The 20,033-nt window shown below is 55.4% G+C and overlaps 1 protein-coding gene across 1 annotated transcript; it reads right to left on the minus strand.

Annotated features, from left to right (window-relative positions):
• Nucleotides 1–1,127: 1,127 nt before the first annotated feature.
• Nucleotides 1,128–18,771, minus strand: NMUR1 (neuromedin U receptor 1). The gene is made up of 3 exons (XM_038416756.1): nt 18,631–18,771; nt 14,742–15,645; nt 1,128–3,668 (listed from the first exon to the last, which is right to left on the minus strand). The coding sequence occupies exons 2-3, from the start codon at nt 15,634–15,636 to the stop codon at nt 3,268–3,270; spliced, it is 1,296 nt and encodes a 431-aa protein (XP_038272684.1). The 5' UTR covers nt 15,637–15,645; nt 18,631–18,771; the 3' UTR covers nt 1,128–3,267.
• Nucleotides 18,772–20,033: the final 1,262 nt, after the last annotated feature.

Raw genomic sequence — 20,033 nt, forward strand, 5'->3', positions numbered from 1 at the left:
AAGCTGTATTGATGTCAAAGAGCAAATTTTAAAGGGTCTGTCTAGCATGGCTGAGATCTCTTGCTTGAGTGCTAACAGCTATTTTAAACCCCATCATTTTGTATGTATAGTAGGGATTATATTTTCCCATGTGCATTACATCGCACCTATCAACAATACATTTCATCTGCCATTTCGTTGCCCTGTAACCTAGTTTTGTGGGGTCCATTTGTAACTTTCCGCAGTCAGCTTTGGATTTAACTATCTTCAGTAACTTAGTATCAGCTATAAACTTTGCTACCTCACTGTTTATGCACTTTTCCAGATAATTTATGTTCAATAGCACTGGTCCCAGGACAGATCCTTGAGGGACCCCACTGTTTATGTGTCTCCATTCTGAAAACTGACCATTTATTCCTACCCTTTGTTTCCTATCTTTTAACCAGTTACTGATCCCTGACAGGATCATCCTTCTTATTCCATGACTGCTTACTTTGCTTAAAAGCCTTTGATGAGGGAATCTCATCAATGGCTTTCTGAAAGTCCAAGTACACTATATCCACTGGATCCCCCTTGTCCACATTTGTTGACTCCCTCCAAGAATTCTAATAGACTGGTGAGGCATGATTTCCCTTCACACAACCTTATTGACTCTTCTCCAACAAATCACATATATCTATGTTTCTGTAATTGCCAGGATCACCTCTGGAGCCTTTATAAAAGACAGTGTTACATTAGCTATCCTCCAGTCATCTGGTACAGAGGCTGATTTAAGTGATGGGTTGCATACCACAGTTAGTAGTTCTGCAATTTCATATTTGAACTTTTTCAGAATTTTTGGGTGAATCCCATCTGGTCCCGGGGACTTACTACTGTTTAATGTATCAATTTGTTCCAAAACCTCCTCTTTTGACATCTCAATCTGGGACAGTTCCTCAGATTTGTCACCTAAAAAGAATGGCTCAGGTGTCGGAATCTCCCTCACATCCTCTTCAGTGGAGACCGATGCAAAGAATTCATTTAGCTTCTCTGCTGTGACTCTTTTAGGGAAAGTCAAGGCGGGGTGCAACTGAATTTATATTGAATAGAGACAGTGGGTCGGGGGAGAGTGGCTGAGAGAGAGAAATAATTTGAGCCCAACTAACGAGAATAGTTGTGGGTTTATTTTAATTCTCAAGTTAAGTGACAATCAGCTCATGCACATCGGAGAGACCCACAGATAGAAAACCCCCGAATTCGCCACAGCATGGATTGCCCGGGGTAGTTGCCGATGTCGGAGGAGAGGCTGCTGCACTGGGGAAGGTCCGGGACGAGGTGCTGAAAGGAAGAAAGGGAAGTGGAGAGGGAGCGAGAGAGCATCTGCTCCACAGCCGGGCAGGTGCCAGCACTGCACTTTGTGTCAGCTCTTAGCACACGGATAAGAAACATCTCTGTTGTCAGGAGAGGTTCCCATGTTTATGTGGGGAGGGTGAGTTATCTTCCATGGCTCACACGTTCCAACACACAGGAGCCAGCCAGGGAAAGGGTGAGTCAGCCTCACACAACAGCTCTTCCTTCTTCACTGGGGACGGAGTAAAACCAGCCCTCCTCGCCTCCATCATGGCCTCTGCCACTCAGCCAGGCCAGGCCCCATGGCCCTTTCACTCTGACTTTTTACAGTCCCTCCCTGGTGGGCAGAAGGGGAAAGCAAGGGCAGCCAGGTGTGGCGTGTGTCAAACTGAGCTCTCCGCGCCTCGCTGGGGGGTGCCTGAGTGAAGGTCCTGCCACAGCCTTGCCCAGGCACGTAGGGGGAGTGAGGGGTTGCACCACACCACATGGGGGTGTTGATGCCTCAGCTACAGCACATCAAACCCACGGGCTGCGGGGGAGATCCTGCATCTGCATCCTGCCATGCTCCCTGCGTGGCATTTCTCTGCTGATTTCCTCCACCTCTTGGTCCTCTCCCTCCTCCCCAGGGACAGCAGGAGTAGGGGTGTCCAGAACCCAGCACGGCCAACTCCCTTGATATCTGCCATCTTTCTGAAAGCCCCAGCTCCTGGAGTCCTGGGATTCTGGGAGCATCTCAGCTCTTGTTTTCTAGTCTGTAGCCCATGTGGGTGTGGAGAAAACATGGGGCCAGGACTCCTAAAAGTCCCAGCACCAGGAGGTAGGGAAACAGACCACGACATTTAGTATTTTTTTAAAGTCAGATGAATTTGGGGGGCCTGGAGCTGGCAATGCTGGGAACTGATTCCCTGCATGTCTCAGGAACAAGGGGGTTTGTGGGTAATTGGGGGCACCCAGTGGGGACCAGTTTACTGGAGAAAGTCGAGGGCTACTGGGAGGGGGGTATTGGCTTGGGACAGCCTGGAGGAGGGATTGTTGTGTGGTGGTAGAAGGTGCGGGGAAGAGAGGAGAAGGCCTGGGGAGGGGGGGAGTGGGACCAGGGGAGGAGGGTGAATGAGGCTGGCACGCAGTGATGGCTTCTGAGTGACATGGCGACACAGCCTCGTTGTAACTGAAATGTCACCCCTGGCCGGGTAGCCCAGCATGACCCTGCCACGATGCCACCATGCCACGCTGCACCTGTGGCTCCCGGCTGTGGGTGGCCAGCGCAGGCCGGCACGTCGGCAGAGCCAGGCTGGAGCCTCAGGCTAGGATTAGCGGGGAGACTTCTCCCAGGAGGGAGGTGGGGGGGAAACCTGTTGCCCTGTGACTCAGGCAGCCGGATGGCAGCGTTAGCCTGTGACCAGGGCCCAGCCCTCTGAATTACAGAGGCATTTGCTATGAGTTCCGTGGCCATGTCTGAACCTCCGGACCAAGCTGTTTCAGTCCCCGATGCCCTACACAGGGAAGAAGCTGGGATCAGTGGAGACAACCTGCCTCTCACCAACCTTTCTCTTGTTGTTTGCATCCCTCCTAGCATTAAGCCGGTCCGGCACTGCCAGACACACCAGACAACAACCTGCAGCCAGATGGCACCACCACCTATTCCCAGGCCAAGAGGCTGCAAAGGCATGGCCTGTGGAGTGGGACCCCAGCCCGCAAAGAGTTAATATCTGACCTCTCTGAACCCAAAGTTTGGGGGTTTTCTGCCTGCGCTCGTACCCTCGTGCCATGGCGCAGCCCCTGGAGAGTTCGGCTTACAAGGGGTGGGAGTGGAGGTAACGCCAGGGCAGTGCTAGCGGGTGGCACAGCGACAGGTGACATAAGCAGGCGACTAGACACTGGACATGGTCTTCCCAACCCCCTTGCAGTCGTTGTGTCCCTCCAGGAGCCTGACTAGCGGGGAAGGCCCTGGCGGTGTCCTCAGGGGAAGGACGTCTCAAGCTTAAGGGCATCCTCCCCCTCCACACCTATCTCCTCCTCCTCCACGTTGGACAGGGGCAGCCCGTTGCCGGCGGGCATGTGCTCGCACACCGTGCTGCGGGTGGTGATCCGGGTGACGCTGGGCGAGTACTTCCTGGAGCCCAGCCTCCTCAGGCACCTGTGGCACATCACCTCCTTGAACATCTCCCGGAAGCGCGTGGACATCAGGTTGTAGAGGATGGGGTTGGCGGCTGAGCTCAGGTAGAAGAAGACCCCGGAGATGATGTGGACATACTGGAACATGTGCAGCATCCGGCCCGTCCAGTGGGAGACGAAGCTCCAGACAAGCCGGTCTGTGTGGAAGGGTGCCCAGCAGATCCCGAATACGACAACCAGCACGACTGGAAGGAAGCAGAGAAAATTACGTGGCCATTGGAGGGGGTGTATGTATGCTGGTTCTGTGCTTCGGTCCCTGACAGTCGCTGATCTGATGGCGCAGGTTCTTTCCTGCCTCCTGGTCTTTGCCTTCACTGCATTAGTTGCCATATTCTCTCTATGCAGAAGTGGAAATACTGCCAGTGCATAACACTGATAAAAACATACGTCCTGCCCTCTTTAATGCCTGGCTCACATAGGACAGCAAGGGTGGCCCAAGAAGTAGAGTGGTAGCTTGGGCCATAGGTAACCAAGGTTCAATTCCTGACTCTACCACAGAGGGATAACAGCTTAATGATACTGCCAACAAAAGGAATTACTCCTTTACCTAGAGGGATAAAGGCCTGCAGTCAGGCCCACCGACAGGGAAGGCAAAGGGGGAAATTGCCCAGGGGCCTGGGAGATTTCAAAAGGCCCAGGGCCCCCAGCCGCTGCAGGGGTGGCCAGGAGCCCCGGGCCCTTTTAAATTGCCTGGACAGGTCGCAGGGCTGCTAGGCATGCGTGGGATGGTACCGGCAGTGGTGAAGGCAGCTGAGCGGGCATGTGGAAGCCCTGGCCGTGCCAGAAGAGTGCCCATTGACTGTTCTGCCCTGGGGCCCAGAATTGCTGTCGGCAGGCGGGCGTGCTTGGGGTGCTGCAAGTTGTGTGTTCTTTCCCTGCTGATGACCCATCGGGGGCTGGGGGAGGATATGTACCTCTAATGTGCCATCCTAGGGTAAACACCCATTTCTTTCATGGCCCTCATGTGATTGATTTACTGCCTCCTTATTACTTATCATAGCTGGCATCATATAGCCATGGAAAGGAACTGAGCCCTTACAGTAAATGAGACATAAACCCACAAAGGATTTAGTGGCTGCAGGATGGGAAGAGAGACAACCGAAAAAGGCAGGAGGTTTTGGTTGGTTCTGGCTGGCAGGCATGTCACTAGCTCTGCATTTCTTCAAATATAGTCTATTGATTTATTTTAAATAGGGGCAAGACACAACCATAGGAGTGGATGGCTGGCAGTTAAAATGAAGCCCAAATACCACTTTGATGGGCATGATAGATAGATAGATAGATAGATAGATAGATAGATAGATAGATAGATAGATGGGGTGTATGGGGATAGATAGATAGATAGATAGATAGATAGATAGATAGATAGATAGATAGATAGATGGGGTGTATGGGGATAGATAGATAGATAGATAGATAGATAGATAGATAGATAGATAGAATGTGAAGGAATGAAGGTGCGCATTGCAGTGGAAGGACACTGATTTATGGCATGACATATCATTAGCTATCATGACATGTCACACAGTAGTTCATTGGCTTTGCATCCTAGTCACATGGTTTGTAACATTCCACAAGGCATGATGTGTAATTCAATAGAGTTTATAAAATCAATAGTTTATCAAAAGTTAACAAAGGGTTAGCTGTTTTAATAACTGGTTAATCAACTGTCATAGAATCCAGCAAGTCCATAGACCACTTTCCTCCTTTCCCCCCTTCCTGCTGGTAATAGCTCATCTTAAGTGATCACTCTCCTTACAGTGTGTATGATAAAACCCATTGTTTCATGTTCTCTGTGTGTGTATATAAATCTCCCCACTGTATTTTCCACTGAATGCATCCGATGAAGTGAGCTGTAACTCACGAAAGCTTATGCTCAAATAAATTTGTTAGTCTCTAAGGTGCCACAAGTACTCCTTTTCTTTTTTGCGAATACAGACTAACAAGGCTGCTACTCTGAAACCCATAGACCACTTGTAACCATCTGTAACACATCCTACATCTGTCTCTAACATGAAACATTTATTAGCCCTTTATAAACCATTTATAAATAGAACTCTAATAGTAAGTGCAACCCAGTTCTTTCCCAGTCTCCACCCTCCATAAGAAATATAAGAGACATAAGAATGACCAAACTGGGTCAGCTCAGTGGTCCAATTAGCCCAGTATCCTGTAGTGGCCAATGCCAGGTGCTTCAGAGGAAATGAACAGAACAGGGCAATTTTCCAGTGATCCGTCCCCTACCATGTAGTCCCAGCACCTGGCAATCTGTATGGTTCCCTGTAACTGTCACTCCCTCGCACTCCTCTGATTTCTTGGACCTTCACCCAGTCTCAGTGGGTCTTTCTTTCCCTTCTCTGTCTGTTCTTTTCGCTTCGTTCTGCTCTCTTTCTCTCTCTGGTGCCACCCCTCTCCAGCCAGCGGTTGCTAATTGTGGTCACATTAACCGGCTTTCTCCCTTGTCCTCCTTCTGTTCAGCATCCGGTCTCTGGTGTTTGTTTCTCTGTCACCTTCCCCAAGCTCCTTGGCAAACACAGCTCCTTTCCCCCCGCGACCCCAGAGAGGGCTGTGGCTGTTGCCCCAGGATACGCACCCGGTAGAAATCAGGTGCCTGTTCTCAAAGAGTTTGTTTACCCTGATTAAATACACGGCCCTGGCACAGACGAGAACAGAGCAGCCTTGTCGCTGCTCTCCACATCCTGGAGTCTGTGCGTGGATTCCCCAGGCTGGTGACCGGAGCCAGACCAGCAGCCCTGGAGACTTCACAGCAGCAGCAATGGGGTCATGAGAAAACCCGGTTCCCATCTCTGCTCCCCACAGGCATGCCCAGCTGCTGAACATGCTGGTGCTGACTGTGCCTTCGACTCCAGAGGGCAGGCAGCCTCCTGCCTTCACTGCCCTGGCAGCTGGGAGCTCCTGCCCAGCTCCATGCCAGGATGTTCCCAGCCCCTCCTGTGGCTGTGAGCCGCCTGATGCCAGTGTAAGGGGACTGCTGGCCCCTTACTAAACTCAGTGGGGGTTTCTGGTTGGGTAGCTCCCAGTACCAAAGGAAAGGGGAAGGGTGGACGGGAAATCAGGTCCCTGAGACTGACAGTCCCCAGCAACAATGGGGAGAAGCCAATGCTCCAGGTCAGCCTGATTGACGGGGCAGGCTACTGAGGGAGTCAGGAAGCCAGGGGGTCCAGTCCTCCGTGTGAGCTGGAATTGCCTGGGTCAGACAGAGTGGGGCTGAGCTAAGGAGAGAGTGGGGGCCCGAGCTGAGCTGGGGAGCAGAGCTGGGCCAGTCAGAGGGGCCAGAAAAGCAGCCCAGGGAGCAGGTCAGTGCTGGGAAGAGAGCTGGAGCAACCAGAGCCAGAGGGGCCAGGAAAAGCAGCCCAGGGGGCTGGAGGCAGAGCAGCAGCCATACTGAGGCAGAGTGGAGCTGGAGCTGGAGCCATCTGGAGCCGGGTGCGGTGAGCAGCTCGGGAGAGTGAGGGAGACGCTGGGCAGGGGGCCGAGCACAGGGAGATGCCCCCAGCCAGGAGGCTCTGCAGGCTAGACTTGGAGGGGGATCATAACCCCAACAGTCGGGGCTGACGCTGGGAAGAAGGGTCCTGCCATCCAGAGCCTGGAGGCGTGTGGCCACCACCAGAGCAAGTGTCCGACCTGCAGCATCCCTTCAGCAGAGCCAGGGCCTGGGACATGTGCGGGACAGACTGTGAACTGCCCTGACATCCCAGAGACGTTGGTTGTGATGATCCCATGCCACAGAACGGGGTGCCGGGTTTTCCTTTCACCTTTCCTGTTTTTTCCTTATTCGTTTTTAATTGGTTGCTGTTTAATAAATTGTATTTCCTTTGAGCTGTATGTAGTGATCCGTGGGTCAGGGAAGCATCCAGAGAGGAAAGAGCACCCCAGAGTGGGGACACCCTAGCCCCTGCCCTAAGTGACCACGACAAGGTTGGGGGTCGAGCCCCCCAGGAATCCTGGGCTCAGCCTTGTCAGGGTTATGAGGACTCTGCCACACAGCCCTCAAGGTCGGGCAGGCATCTGGGTAAAGGGAGTGGGAGCGAGGACTCAGATCCTTTCGCTAGCCTACTTCACCGGGGTAGCCTAGAAGCCAGGAAAGTTCCCCACAATAGCGGAACCATTCCCCCGCTTACACCAGCATGGCCAGCCCGGGTGGCAGGGTGAGGTGGAACCGGCCAGGCAGGCTGCAGGGAGAGCCCCAGCCTGGGACTAGCTCCATGTCCCACAACTCCCAGGGACCCAGCTACATACTCTCCAGCACAGCGCCCCTTAGTGGAGGCTCCAAACCCATGAAAACCCAGGCCAGAAGGCATGAAGTAGCTCCGACCTCCCCAAGGTCGGAAAGGGTTAAAGCACCATGCCTGGGGCTGAACCTTGGGGTTCAGGGATCTCCCTCGTCTAAGCCAAAATTGGGCCCGGGGCACTGGCCGACGTTGGACACTTCACCGGTTCTATGGGCTCAGCACCCTCCCTGCCCCGTGCTCTGCGGCGTCCAGTTCCAGGGGAGTGTGGGGTTTTACCTGCCTCTCCGTGCCCACCCCCCCCAACAATTCCTGGGGAAGCCGGTGGGCGCTTGGCACCTCTGAGGAGCATTGTTAGTATGCATGGAGCCCTGTCAGGGTGCCTGGTGCTTGCTTCACAGGGGAGGGCATGGGGCAGACAGCACTGTTCAGCCCCGTACTCTGGCAGGAGGAAGCCAGGAAGAGAGGGGGTTTGGGGCGGGTGGTCGGTCACCCAAAGACCTCTCCGAAGAAGGAGGAGAGGGAGGGAGGCAGTTTGATGTGCAGGAAGGTGTGAAGGGGCGGGGGGGGGAGGAGATAAGGCTGTTTAGAGGGAGGGGCGGAGGCAGTAGGGGAAATAAAGGGGCCTCTCGGCTGAATACCAGGATACACTTAGGAAGGAACAATCAGTTGCACACACACAAACTGGGACATGACGGCCTAGGAAGGAGAACTGCGGAAAGGGATCTGGGGGTCATAGTGGATCACAAGCTAAATATGAGTCAACAGTGTCACGCCGTTGCAAAAAAAGCAAACATCATTCTGGGATGTATTAGCAGGAGGGTTGAAAGCAAGACACAAGAAGTAATTCGTCCACTCTACTCCGCGCTGATTAGGCCTCAGCTGGAGTATTGTGGCCAGTTCTGGGCACTACATTTCAGAAAAGATGTGGACAAATTGGAGAAAGTCCAGAGAAGAGCGACAAAAATGATTAAAGGTTTAGAAAACATGACCTCTGAGGGAAGACTGAAAACATTGGGTTCGTTCAGTCTGGAGAAGAGAAGACTGAGAGGGGACATGATCACAATTTTCAAGTACATAAAAGGTTGTTACAAGGAGGAGAGAGAAAAATTGTTCTCGTTAACCTCTGCGGATAGGCCAAGAAGCAATGGGCTTAAATTGCAGCAAGGGAGGTTTAGGTTGGACATTAGGAAAAACTTCCTAACTGTCAGGGTGGTTAAGTCCTGGAACAAATTGCCTAGGGAGATGTGGAATCTTCATCATTGGGGATTTTTAAGAGCAGGTTGGACAAACACCCGTCAGGGATGGTCTAGATAATACATAGTCCTGCCATGAGCGCAGGGGACTGAACTAGACGACCTCTCGAGGTCCCTTCCAGTCCTATGATGATTTCCCAGGGTGAGAGCTTGGGCATGGACCTGGGCAGCCTGGCACTCTCTAGCCTCATGGGCTGGATGGAGGCTGCCCGGAGGTTGGCGGCACTAGCGACCGTGGCCGTGGGCATTCTGAGGCAGGCCCAATGCAGCCCGGCGAGGCATGCTCAACCCCCTGCACTGCTGATCCTGTGCTGGGGAACAACCCCCTGGCCATGTCCCACTTGTGCCCTTTGGATGTAGGGGGCTGGGAGCAGTGCTCTGAGCAATTTGTGCGACCCCAGCATTCTGGCTGCTCCCGTGCCAGTGCAGAAGGGGGCAGGGAAGTGCCCCCTGCACCCTTTCTGTCTCCCTCCCACACCGGTGCCAGGACAGCTGGCTCGGACCATGTGTCTCGGCTCCTCAGGCAGCTCAGCGGGGAGGGGAGCACATCTCACCCCTGCAGCCAGCAGAGCGCGGGAGGGGAGCAGCAGGCGCCCACCCAGCGCTGCCTGCTGAGCGCCAGGCTTCCCGAAAGGCTGAACTCAGGGTTAATGGGGTTCTGCTGGCGTTTCACTTGGACGAGAGTTTATTTTTCCAGCGAAGCTCACGCCCCCGGTTGCAGCTGAATGGGGTGGAGGGGAATCCGGAGTCGATTTGGAATGCACAGTCCTGGGAGAGGCCAGGCGCCATACCCAACTCGGGGTCAGCTGGGCAGCTGGGATGGCACGCAGCAGATTGCAGTGCCCTGCATGCCAGGTGAACTCCTGGCTGACTGGTTAGCTGGGGACCGAGCAGGAGGCCAGAAAAGGGATTTCAGTCCTTACAGGAATTATGGATCCAGGGGACAGAAATGCCCCAGCTAACCCAAATGTCAGTTAATCGGGATTTGTTTGTCCAAGGCCCCCATTGACCACACTACCCCTAATGATGATTTATGTTTCCAGTGCCCCTTTCCTCCCCACCTGCATCACCAACGACAGGCAGGCGGTATCGGAGGCACCCAGATACTCTGGTGATGAGAGCTAGCTAGATTAGATCGAGTGAAAGGCAGCTGTTTCTGGGGTAGAGCCCCACCATGATACACTGCACAACAAGGGGATAAAGAGATATTTGGGCCACGGCCACTGGGACACACCACTGTTCTCACGGGAGGTGCCCTGGGATCACTAGTGTCTGTGCAGAGCAGATGGGAGCCTGGTTCTTACCTCCCACCCAGCACTCAGACTCATGTCGGGAGGATGAAGCGTCCCTGGGATCAGTGCTCCCAAGGAGCACGGGAATTTCAAACCTAACGCTCAGTCTGCTCCTCTGGTCGCCTCTGTTTGGATCAAGATGGAGCAATACATCCCGCGACATGTTGTCTCTGTGGGCTGCACCTCGGCCTTAGAGACGGGCCAGGCCCAGGAAGCGATGCAGGGAGCCCTGTGGGGCCACGTGCTCAGCCAAATCGCCTCGGGCCAGCAGAGCTCACTGTTGCAGAACGGCATGGGGCACCAGGGCCATGCCAGTTCCCCAAGTGCCCGCCTGCCAGGGCGCAGCGCTCCTGGGGAATCCTGCCCTTCAGATCTCAATGCCCTCAGGCTGGGCTCCTCCTTCCCAGCTCCCAGAACCCTTCTCACCCTGGCTAAGTGGAGTCACCCGGGGGTGCGGGCCGGATAACCCTTTGCCACTCTGACATCCCCCTGGGGGTGTCCCCGCTGAGCAGAGAAGCCACTGCAGGGCTATCGGCACCTGGGGGTCTCGCTCTCCGACCAGGAACAGAACAGCTTTGGCACATCCACACACACTGCATCTACCCCACAGCACCGGTCCCCTCACAGAGAGGTCGTCTAGTCCAGTCCCCTGCACCGAGGCAGGGCTAAGTATTATCTGAGACCATCCCTGACAGGTGTTTATCTAACCTGCTCTTAAAAATCTCCAGTGACAGAGATTCCACAACCTCCCTAGGCAATTTATTCCAGTGCTTAACCACCCTGATAGTTAGGAAGTTTTTCTAATGTTTGATCTAAACCACCCTTGCTGCAGTTTAAGCCCATTGCTTCTTGTCCTATCCTCAGTGGTTAAGGAGAACAATTTATCACCCTCCTCTTTATAACAATCTTTTACATACTTGAAGCCTGTTACATTGTCCTCCCTCAGTCTTCTCTTCTCCAGACTAAACTAACCAGTTTTTTTCAATCTTTCCCTGTAGGCTGTGTTTTTGTTGCTCTCGTCTGGACTTTCTCCAATTTGTTACTTCTTTTCCAAAGTGTGGCGCCTAGAACTGGACACAATACTCCAGCTGAGGCCTTACTGGTGCTGAGTAGCGTGGAAGAATTACTTCTCGTGTCTTGCTTACAACACGCCTGCTAAAACAGCTCAGAACGATGTTCACTTTTTTTGCAGCAATGTTACACTGACCACTCATATTTCGTCTGTGATCCAGTCTGACCCCCAGATCCTTTTCTGCAATGCTCCTTCCTCGGCAGTCATTTCCCTGTTTGTGTGTGTGCAATTACTTCCTAACCATTTGCCCCTAATGAATGTCATCCTATTTATTTCAGACCATTTCTCCAGTTTGTCAAGATTGTGTTGAATCCTAATCCTGCCCTCCAAAGTGTTTACAACCCCTCCAGCTCCGCTGCCGGGTTGAGGTGCTCTGGGTTACTTCCAACCACAACATACTGCATTGTGGAAACCTGCTGAGCGGGTGTTGCTGCAATGCTTGCGGCTTCCCTGGAGATGGGACACCTTTGCAGACAGCACCACTTCAAGCCAAGCCTGAGATAAAACCCCAGGCATTGCAAGCAAGCTGATGGTTGGGGACAGCGGGGATGGCTGTTGCAGGAGGACACAAGGCCTTGTGCAGGTATGGTGAGCTCAGGACCGTCCCAGCCAATGCTTGTTTGCAATGCTAGCGAGTCTCTGCGCAGCAAGGCCAGAACAAAAGGGATTCGCTCCCCCCTGGCTTGTTGATCTGCTCTCTGGAGGCAGCCAGGGAAGCGGGTTGTAGAAAGGACATGAGGTCTGGTTAACATCTCTCCCTCTGTCTCTTGCCAGAGCTGCTCTGCCACGTGGCTTTGCTTCTTGTCAAGCACGGGGCCTTCGCTCAGCCCAGAGCCAAAGCTTTGCAGTCCCAGGGACACTGCATCTCTGGCTGGCTTGGCCTCCCAGCGGGCATCTTCCCTGGGAAATGCTTCCCGCCCTGGATTGTGTCTGTGCCCGAGCGAAGCCCACCAGCCAGCCAAGGCCTCCCTGGAAACCCACTGCATTTATTAGACAAATGAAACAGCCCTCCATTGATGGAGTATTCACCATCACAACCCTGGGCACCCCTTAGAGATTAACGAGCAGCTGGGAGAGCTGCTGGCTCAGATCTCTTATCTCCGTCCCATTGCCAATTCCCAGCTGGTTAGTGCTACTGTGATAAAAGCCGCCTTCCCTAGCTGCTCCACCAAGCTGACACCAACCAGGGCCACTGCAGGGATGGACACGGTGCATGGAGAACCCACACGCCCCCTGGCCCCTGTGGTCCCAGCCATCCTATCTCACACTGTGGTTGGAGGGATGCTGGATGCTGCTTGGACTCACCCCTCCCGAGGAGAAGTCAATGGCAGGCATGCTAAGCATGCAGTGAACCCGGCCAGGCATCATGCTATGGCACGAGACCCACGTGGCATCTGATTCCAGGACGCCCTTTCCACCCGGGCCAAGCGGGTGCAAAGTGGCACCCGATCAGAACGGTAACATTTTACACCCACTTTTCCCAGCTGCAAAGGAGGATGCAGGCGAGAATCCGACCCAGGAGCCGGAACCCGCCTTGGCCAGTCAGAACTCGCCCTTAGCTTTAAAATAATGCTGCAGATCTCTGCTCAAGTACGGCGCCAAAGCCGTGTTTCCAGGAACACACCCCTCTCCCTGCAACGCGACCAGCACTAATATACCACCAGTGCACCGCAGCAACGCACAGCCTGGTCACACCCCTACGGCGTAGCACACAGGGCCGCTTGGCTGCTAATACGGCATGCACCGAGATCCCGTAAAGGGAGCCTTGGGCATAACCCAGACCGTCAGTGCCACAGGACAGGGCCTGTCGCCTCTCTCTCTCTCTCTCTGTACAGCACCATGCATTCCTGGAGCTCTTCCTAATTAATCCCGAGTAACAATAGAATGTTCCCCTGGAATGTGTGAGCACCACAGTGCACTCTCATGCATGGAGGGTGACCAGATGGCAAGCGTGAAAGATTGGGACGGGGCTGGGGGGCAATAGGCGCCTACGTCAGACAGAACCCCAAGTATCAGGAGTGTCCCTATGAAATCGGGACGTCAGGTCACCCTACATGCCCACTCCCTGTACACCCAGCACCACACACAGCTGGCTAACGCAGCTCGGCTTTGCTGTCCCCACGCACCCACCCGACCTGTAAAGGTGCATCGGAAATCACCTGCTCAGTGACATGCTGGAGCAGGAAAGTCACACTCACAGCACTGCATGCATGAAGGCAACAACGCTGAGAGACGTACACACACACACACAGAGAGGTACACCCACATGCACGCACACACATACAGACTAAACACAGCCAAAGGGTCAGACCCTCAACTGGAATAAATAAGTGCAACTCGGTTGACTTGGAGGAGGGCTACATTGATTTCCAACCACTGAGGATCGGGCCCAAGACGTCTGTATTCCACAGGGGTGTGGGTATCTATGTACCAGTGGAGCGAGGGGCTGGGTTTGTTAGGAGCCCTGAGACTCCGGCTGGCTGCGCTCGAGGAGGGGGAAACGCTAGGGTCCCGGCGGGCAGGGGCTAGGGGCACTGGCAGGGCGGGCAATATGCCAAGACCTAGGAGGGAGTAAGTCCGATCCAGCACGCTGGCCATCTGCAGGGCAGCTTTGGGGAGCTCCGGGTGCAGCCTTCACCCAGCCCCTTCTCAGATCCCCTGGAAAGCCTGCTCCCCAGGAAGCTGCTAGGACTGGGCGTGGCGTACAGGAGTCTGGCCAAGAGCTTCATCCCAGCACTACCCAGGGGAGTCGGGACCTGCTGCTACGGTGCTCCTAACACCCAGTCCCTCTGCAAAGGGACGCCAGGCTCCCAAGGGGATAGAGCGGTGCTGCTCTCACTTAGCAGGGGGTTGGGTGGCTCTGCCTTGCAGGGGCCTGAGTGCAGAACCTGCTGTAGCTGGAGGGGCAGGTGAGCTAACACCAGGTCACCCAAGGATCCCTGGCTCAAATCCTTTGGCAGGTTGCTCTCAGCCTGTACCAGATAAAAGAGGCGGATAGCCTCCCCGCAGGGGACTTTTCCCAGTTCATGTGCTCCTAGGGGCTTGCAGAGAGACTGCATGGAGCCTGGCCTGTTCCAGTTAGGACTGCTCCAGGCCTTCCAGATCTGCAGTCCCCTTTGCAACGTCTTGGAGCTGGGCTGCATCTGCCACCACACTGCTGAGTGGTGCCCAGTTCCCCCTGGAGCTCTCGCTTGGTCCTGCCCTCCAGCAGCTGGGCTGCGGGTCATGGGTGGCCTGCCCTAACCACCCAGTGAAAACGCAAGTTGGGAATACCTCCCTCTGCGCCCCTGAGCTGCATCCTTCTGTGATGCATGGGCCAGCGCAGGGGATCAGCCGCTGAGGTGAATCATGAGCTGTCCCCTGCCTCGCCCCCCTCATCTCCACTTACACAGCATCTTAGTCACCTGCCTCCTTCTGATCTTCTGCTGCTGCATGCGGACATTGTGGTAGTCGCAGTCCCCGCCCGATTTGGCCTCCAGGGCTTGCAGCATCTTCTCCTTCTTCAGCTGCAGCCCGATGAGCAGGTAAAGGATGCTGATGGTGCCCATGGGCAGGAAGAAGAAGAGGATGGTGGTGATCTGGATAATGAGGTTGTAGATCAGGCGGGGTTTCACCAGGGTGCAGATGGCCGAGTCCGGCACCACCCCTCTGCCCGGCACATAGAGGGGCTGGATACCATGCAGGCTGGTGTTGGGAATGGAGCAGAGCACGGACAACACCCAGACTGTGACGATGACCCGCTTGGCGTGCTTCCTGGTCACCATGTACTTGGCCTTGAGAGGGTGGACCACAGCGATGTAGCGCTCCACGCTCAGCGCCGTCACGTTGAGGATGGAGGCGAAGCAGACGGCCTCAAAGAGCAACGTCTTGAAGTAGCAGCCCCCAGCGCCCAGGAGGAAGGGGTAGTTGCTCCACATCTCGTAGAGCTCCAGCGGCATCCCCAGCAGCAGCACCAGCAGGTCAGAGACAGCCAGGCTGAACAGGTAATAGTTCGTGGGTGTCCTCATGAACCGGTGGCGCACGATGACCAGGCAGGTCAGCGTGTTGCCGATGGCCCCCACCACAAAGATCAGCAGGTAGGTGGCGCAGACTGGGATGAAGAAGCTGGATCTCCGGGGGCCCAGGTATTTGTCTTGCAGCTGCTCCACCGTCAGGTTCAAGTCCTTGGGGTCAATGTGGCTAAGGGCAGCGTCCTGCTGGCTTTGGTTGCACAGATCCTGGTAGTCCAGCTGCGCGGGGAGGTCTCCGTGGGGCAGGCTGGAGCAGTTGGCGGAGGGATACATGGCCTCCCGCTGCAAAGAGACTGGACTGGATTAGAGAGATGCCTTAAAGCCACCCTCATTCCCACCCTCAGCAGCAGCACCTCAACTGTCCTCCCTTCGCTGCCAGAGGTGCTCGGCTAGGCAGGGCCCAGCACGGGCCCCCATGTTGCAGGTGAACCATGAATGCTTCGTGGTCACTGTCCCAGGAGCTGTGTAGGATGCTGGCAAGTGGCCAGCCTGGAGTGGACTGAATCGCTGCCCCATGACACCGCGGGGCTGCCGCGGGTTGAAATCCAACCCGGGCCAGCGCACGCTCTTCGGGAAAGACGGGCCTGGGCCACAGCTAACACAGGGATGGGACCCCTAGCCTGGCTTGGCTCTGCTGTGCTGTCACCAGCTCTTCGTGCTGCAGGCTGGGGGAGAGCTGCTGTAAGGGGCACGGGGGCATCTCATGCTGCACCAGCTTTCCAAGCACCAGTGCAGCAGGTGCATCTGCAAAATCCCCGCTCTGCCCAGCATTGTGGGGCACGAGGCGCATCCTCAGACGGCCTGCTGGGACGGGGAGGGGGGACTACAGGCAGTGCTGCCGGCTTCCTCCGGCTTGGCCCTTGACCCGAATTTACAGGGCCACATGCCAGGGAAAAGTCTCTGGGTGACTGGGCTGGATGGGGGCCAGTCTGCATCATTGACAGCTTCCTGCGCCAACCAGGTGGGGGTTTTAAAACCTCCATCCTCACCCAAACCTCCCAGTCCCTATGATCCTGGCCCCCCCAAGCCTCCTTGTCCCTCCAAACCCCACTCCTCAACAGTCCCCACTAGGTACAGTCCAATCCATGGTTTCACTCCTTCCTCTCTACACCCCTTCTCATCCACCCCCCACAAAAGCCGGGCCTAGCAGAAGCTTCTGTCTAGCACAAATTTGCCCGTCCCGAGTATAACCAGATCTGTCTCCAGGAGACCCTGTGGCCTCCTGAACCAAGTTACAAACAGCGATTCTCCCGCACAGCCTGAGCCTGCTGCATTTCCCTAACTCCACATATGTGAAGAGCACCAGGAAGCCAGGCACAGCTCAGTCCTATGGGGCTATTTTTGCCTGACTCAGGTAAATGCTACTTCAGTTGCTCCTGTCTCGCAGAGAAGCATTCCCTGGCTGCATGGCCAGGCCTGCCGGGGCCGTGTTACTCAGGGGGTCAGCGTCATCCGATTACCAGTCCCAGGGGTGCTCAGCTAGACTGGCACCGTCTCTTTCTAGCAAAGCTTTCACGGCAGCCGTTAACACAAGCCACTCGGCAGGGCCAGGCAGGACAAGTCTCTCCCCATGGGGATGTTCTCAGCGCTCCCGCACACACGCCCCATTCTAAAGGCAAGAAGTGAAGCCAGGGTGCAATTTTACAGTCAACCCACAAAAGCTCTGAGCTATCGCCCCAGCTCAAACTTCCCTAGCTGGGCAGCGGGGATACAGGGATGGCCATAAAATCACCCTGGGGAAAATGGCTCTTCATCCCAGCGCTCTCTGGTCCAGGAGACAATTTACACTGGGTGCTAGATGAAGAGCAAAACCCTCGGCTGGACAGGGACGAGGGCTCGGGCTTTGCCATCTTAACAAACAGGCTGGGGGGAAAAAAAATCTCTGGTGCTTTCAACTTCACTTCCATGTCCTTTCAGATCTTCTCTGAAAGCCTCTCTGCCAATTATCTCGCCTTTCCCTCCGCCCCCCATCCGCTCTGTTAGTCACCTGAGGACGCAGATGGGGAGGGAGGGCACCACTTGGCATTGTGCCAGTCACGGCCAGGACTTCCAAGTGGTGGCATGTCCCTCCCGTCTACGGCACCTGTTTGCAGCGGAGAAACATGCTCTTGACTCCTTTAGCTCTGCGAGGGGGTTATTGCTGCCCTGGGGTGCAGCGCACGCGGAAGATGCTCTAAAGAAAATAATCAAGTGGCTCTGAAAGAGACCTACAGGCAAGAGGCAGCCCAAGGGGGAATGAATCGAGGTACTGATTTTTATTTGTGCTCGGTGATAGAAAAGACATAAATAACTCCGCTCCCGCCCCGAAGTGCTGACACAGTCTAATGGACTCAGGAAGGCAAATCGCCTGGCAGGGAAAATGCCCGCTCCTAAGGGCCAGAGGCACAGATTTCATTTCTCCTACTTGGCACACGGACTCTTGGCCAGGACGCGGCCACCCCTTTAGGTGCAAAGCTCTCTCCTTGCCCCCCAAAACCCTCCCCGGCACAGAGAGCACTGGTCAGGCAGGCTGTGTCTGCAACGCTAAACCCACACGCTGCTCACAGCCCGCTCAAAGCTCCAGGCAAAGCCCGATTGAACAGCCCCAGGGAAGTTTAAGCTGGGACTGGTCCCTTAATATTTAACAGGGTTGTGATAAAACAGTCACATCCAATAATAATCTCACACTCACTCGCCTGCTTCCCAGAGGCTGTCTACAGAACCTGTATCCGGTGTCTGTCTAGCTGTCCATCTCTCTGTCTGTCCATACACGGCTCCTATCTCTCACTCCAGTGCACATCCGGCACCGGTCTGTTTATCCGATCCCTATCGGTATACCTGATATCTGTCTATGCAGCCAGCCATCCGCCTGCCCTGGGATCTGCATCCTGCACAGTGTATGCCCCTCGGGGCTGCAGTTTCGGAGTTTTATCCCATTTCCTCCATGCCTGAAACAGAATACGTCTCGTCGGTTCCAGCCGTACCGCCCCAGCCCATCGGCTCCCCTTGCCTGGCTCCTCTCCAGGCAGCTTGCTAAAGCGAGTGCAGGGGTTTATACTCACTGCTGCTCTATTTTCAGATTCTGCCCCCTCTCTTAGGATCACGCCCGTCACCCTCCAACCTGTGTGCTTCTTCCAAGGCGTGGGAATCCAGTTCTTCTCCACCGCCTAGCGACTTGGAGCGGAGCGATCAGGGCACCTGGACACTCAGTGCTACATTCATTTCCCATAAAAACAGCAAAAAGCAAAATCCAGATTTTGTTCTGGCAAAGGGGGGGGGGGCTCTCACCTTGCTACGCAGCCCGGCTGGAGAAAGACTTCCCCAGTCTTCCAGCCCTGCTCATTTTCCAAGCTCCCTCGGAGAGTTTAGAGGAGGCAAAGAGGAGACGGTTAAAGTCTTCACTCCATCTCATCGCTGGGACGTGTGCGTGTGAGTGTGAGTGTGTGACAGACTGGAGGGGAAAAGCATCAATGAATGGGGAGGCTGCCTGCCTCGGGGTGGGGGTGGGGGGCTGCGTGAGGGTGGGAGGGGGGCTGTCTGTAGCTGCTGGCTTTTCAAGCGCCACCAGGGGGCATTGCAGTCTAGCAGGACCTCCCCGTCTCTAATCGCGGCCTGCAAAGCTGGCTCCAGGGAAGGGGCTTTGTGCATGGGTCTTTGTGTTGCATCCAGCACCATGGCAGGCCACCCCCCCGCCCCCCACAAGCCTGGGCCTTTGGACCATGCAGGAGGCCGGTTAGAAGTGGAGGCGGCAGGACTGGGCAGAGTGAGGGACCTGCGGCTGGGAAGTAGCCTCTCACCCCGGAGCGGATCAGCTCTGTCGTTAGAGGGAGAGGGTAGGATCGGGCCGCACTCCGCACTTTCCCGGCCTGGGAGTCCTCCCTGCTCTGACACCTCCCGCAGCAGGAGGCGTGAGACGTTCACCTGCCTCGATCTGCAGCCTGGGCCAGCTCAGAGCCCCCGTCTGAGGTTGTCCCCGCCAGGTGGGACGTAGTTTGAGTCTGGGGCCAGCCAGGCGGCCTGGGTGGAACTGTAACCGTTAGCTAATCCCGATGTGCAACCCACATGGGATTCTCCTCTGGGAGCCCCATGGTAGCTCTGCAGCCTGACTGTCCGTATGCACACCCAGCTCCTGACCCGTGGCCCTTCCGTGCTGTTCCAGCCCTGAGCTCCTCCATCTCCTCGGCCTTCCCTCATTATAGCCTGGCCTGCTAATTGCATGGATAGGAGCAGGGGGATAAGACCCAGCAGATTCATTTCCATTGCAAAGCACGCGGTGCCGCCGCAGAAGGGAAGGCGTCCCCTCGGCCCACCAGAGCGATGCTGGGCAAGTCACTGAGTGACCCAAGCCTGGATTTCTCCGCCTCTGCCCTTTCTACCGGGGGATCCCAAAGCGCTTTACAAACATTAGCAAAGCCTCACAACCCCCGGGGGATGTATCATAAACCTCCTTCTGCAGCCATGAAAATGACGTACCCTCGGGTTGGTGGCAGCGGTGTGCTTGAACCCAGTGCCCTGCTGAGTCCCAGCTTCTGTCTCTAACCGCTCAGCCCAACTCCCCCCTAGCTGGGGTGAGAGCCCCAGGGGTCTGGTTAGCAGCCCCTCTCCTATAACAAGGAGAGCACGCTCCCTTAAGGGGGGTCGGCTGCTGCAGCGCCAGCCACTCTGGGCTGAGCACCAAGGGCCACGTCACA

The sequence above is a fragment of the Dermochelys coriacea genome, chromosome 9 (genome assembly GCF_009764565.3).
Source record: "Dermochelys coriacea isolate rDerCor1 chromosome 9, rDerCor1.pri.v4, whole genome shotgun sequence".
Classification (NCBI taxonomy): Eukaryota; Metazoa; Chordata; order Testudines; family Dermochelyidae; genus Dermochelys; species Dermochelys coriacea.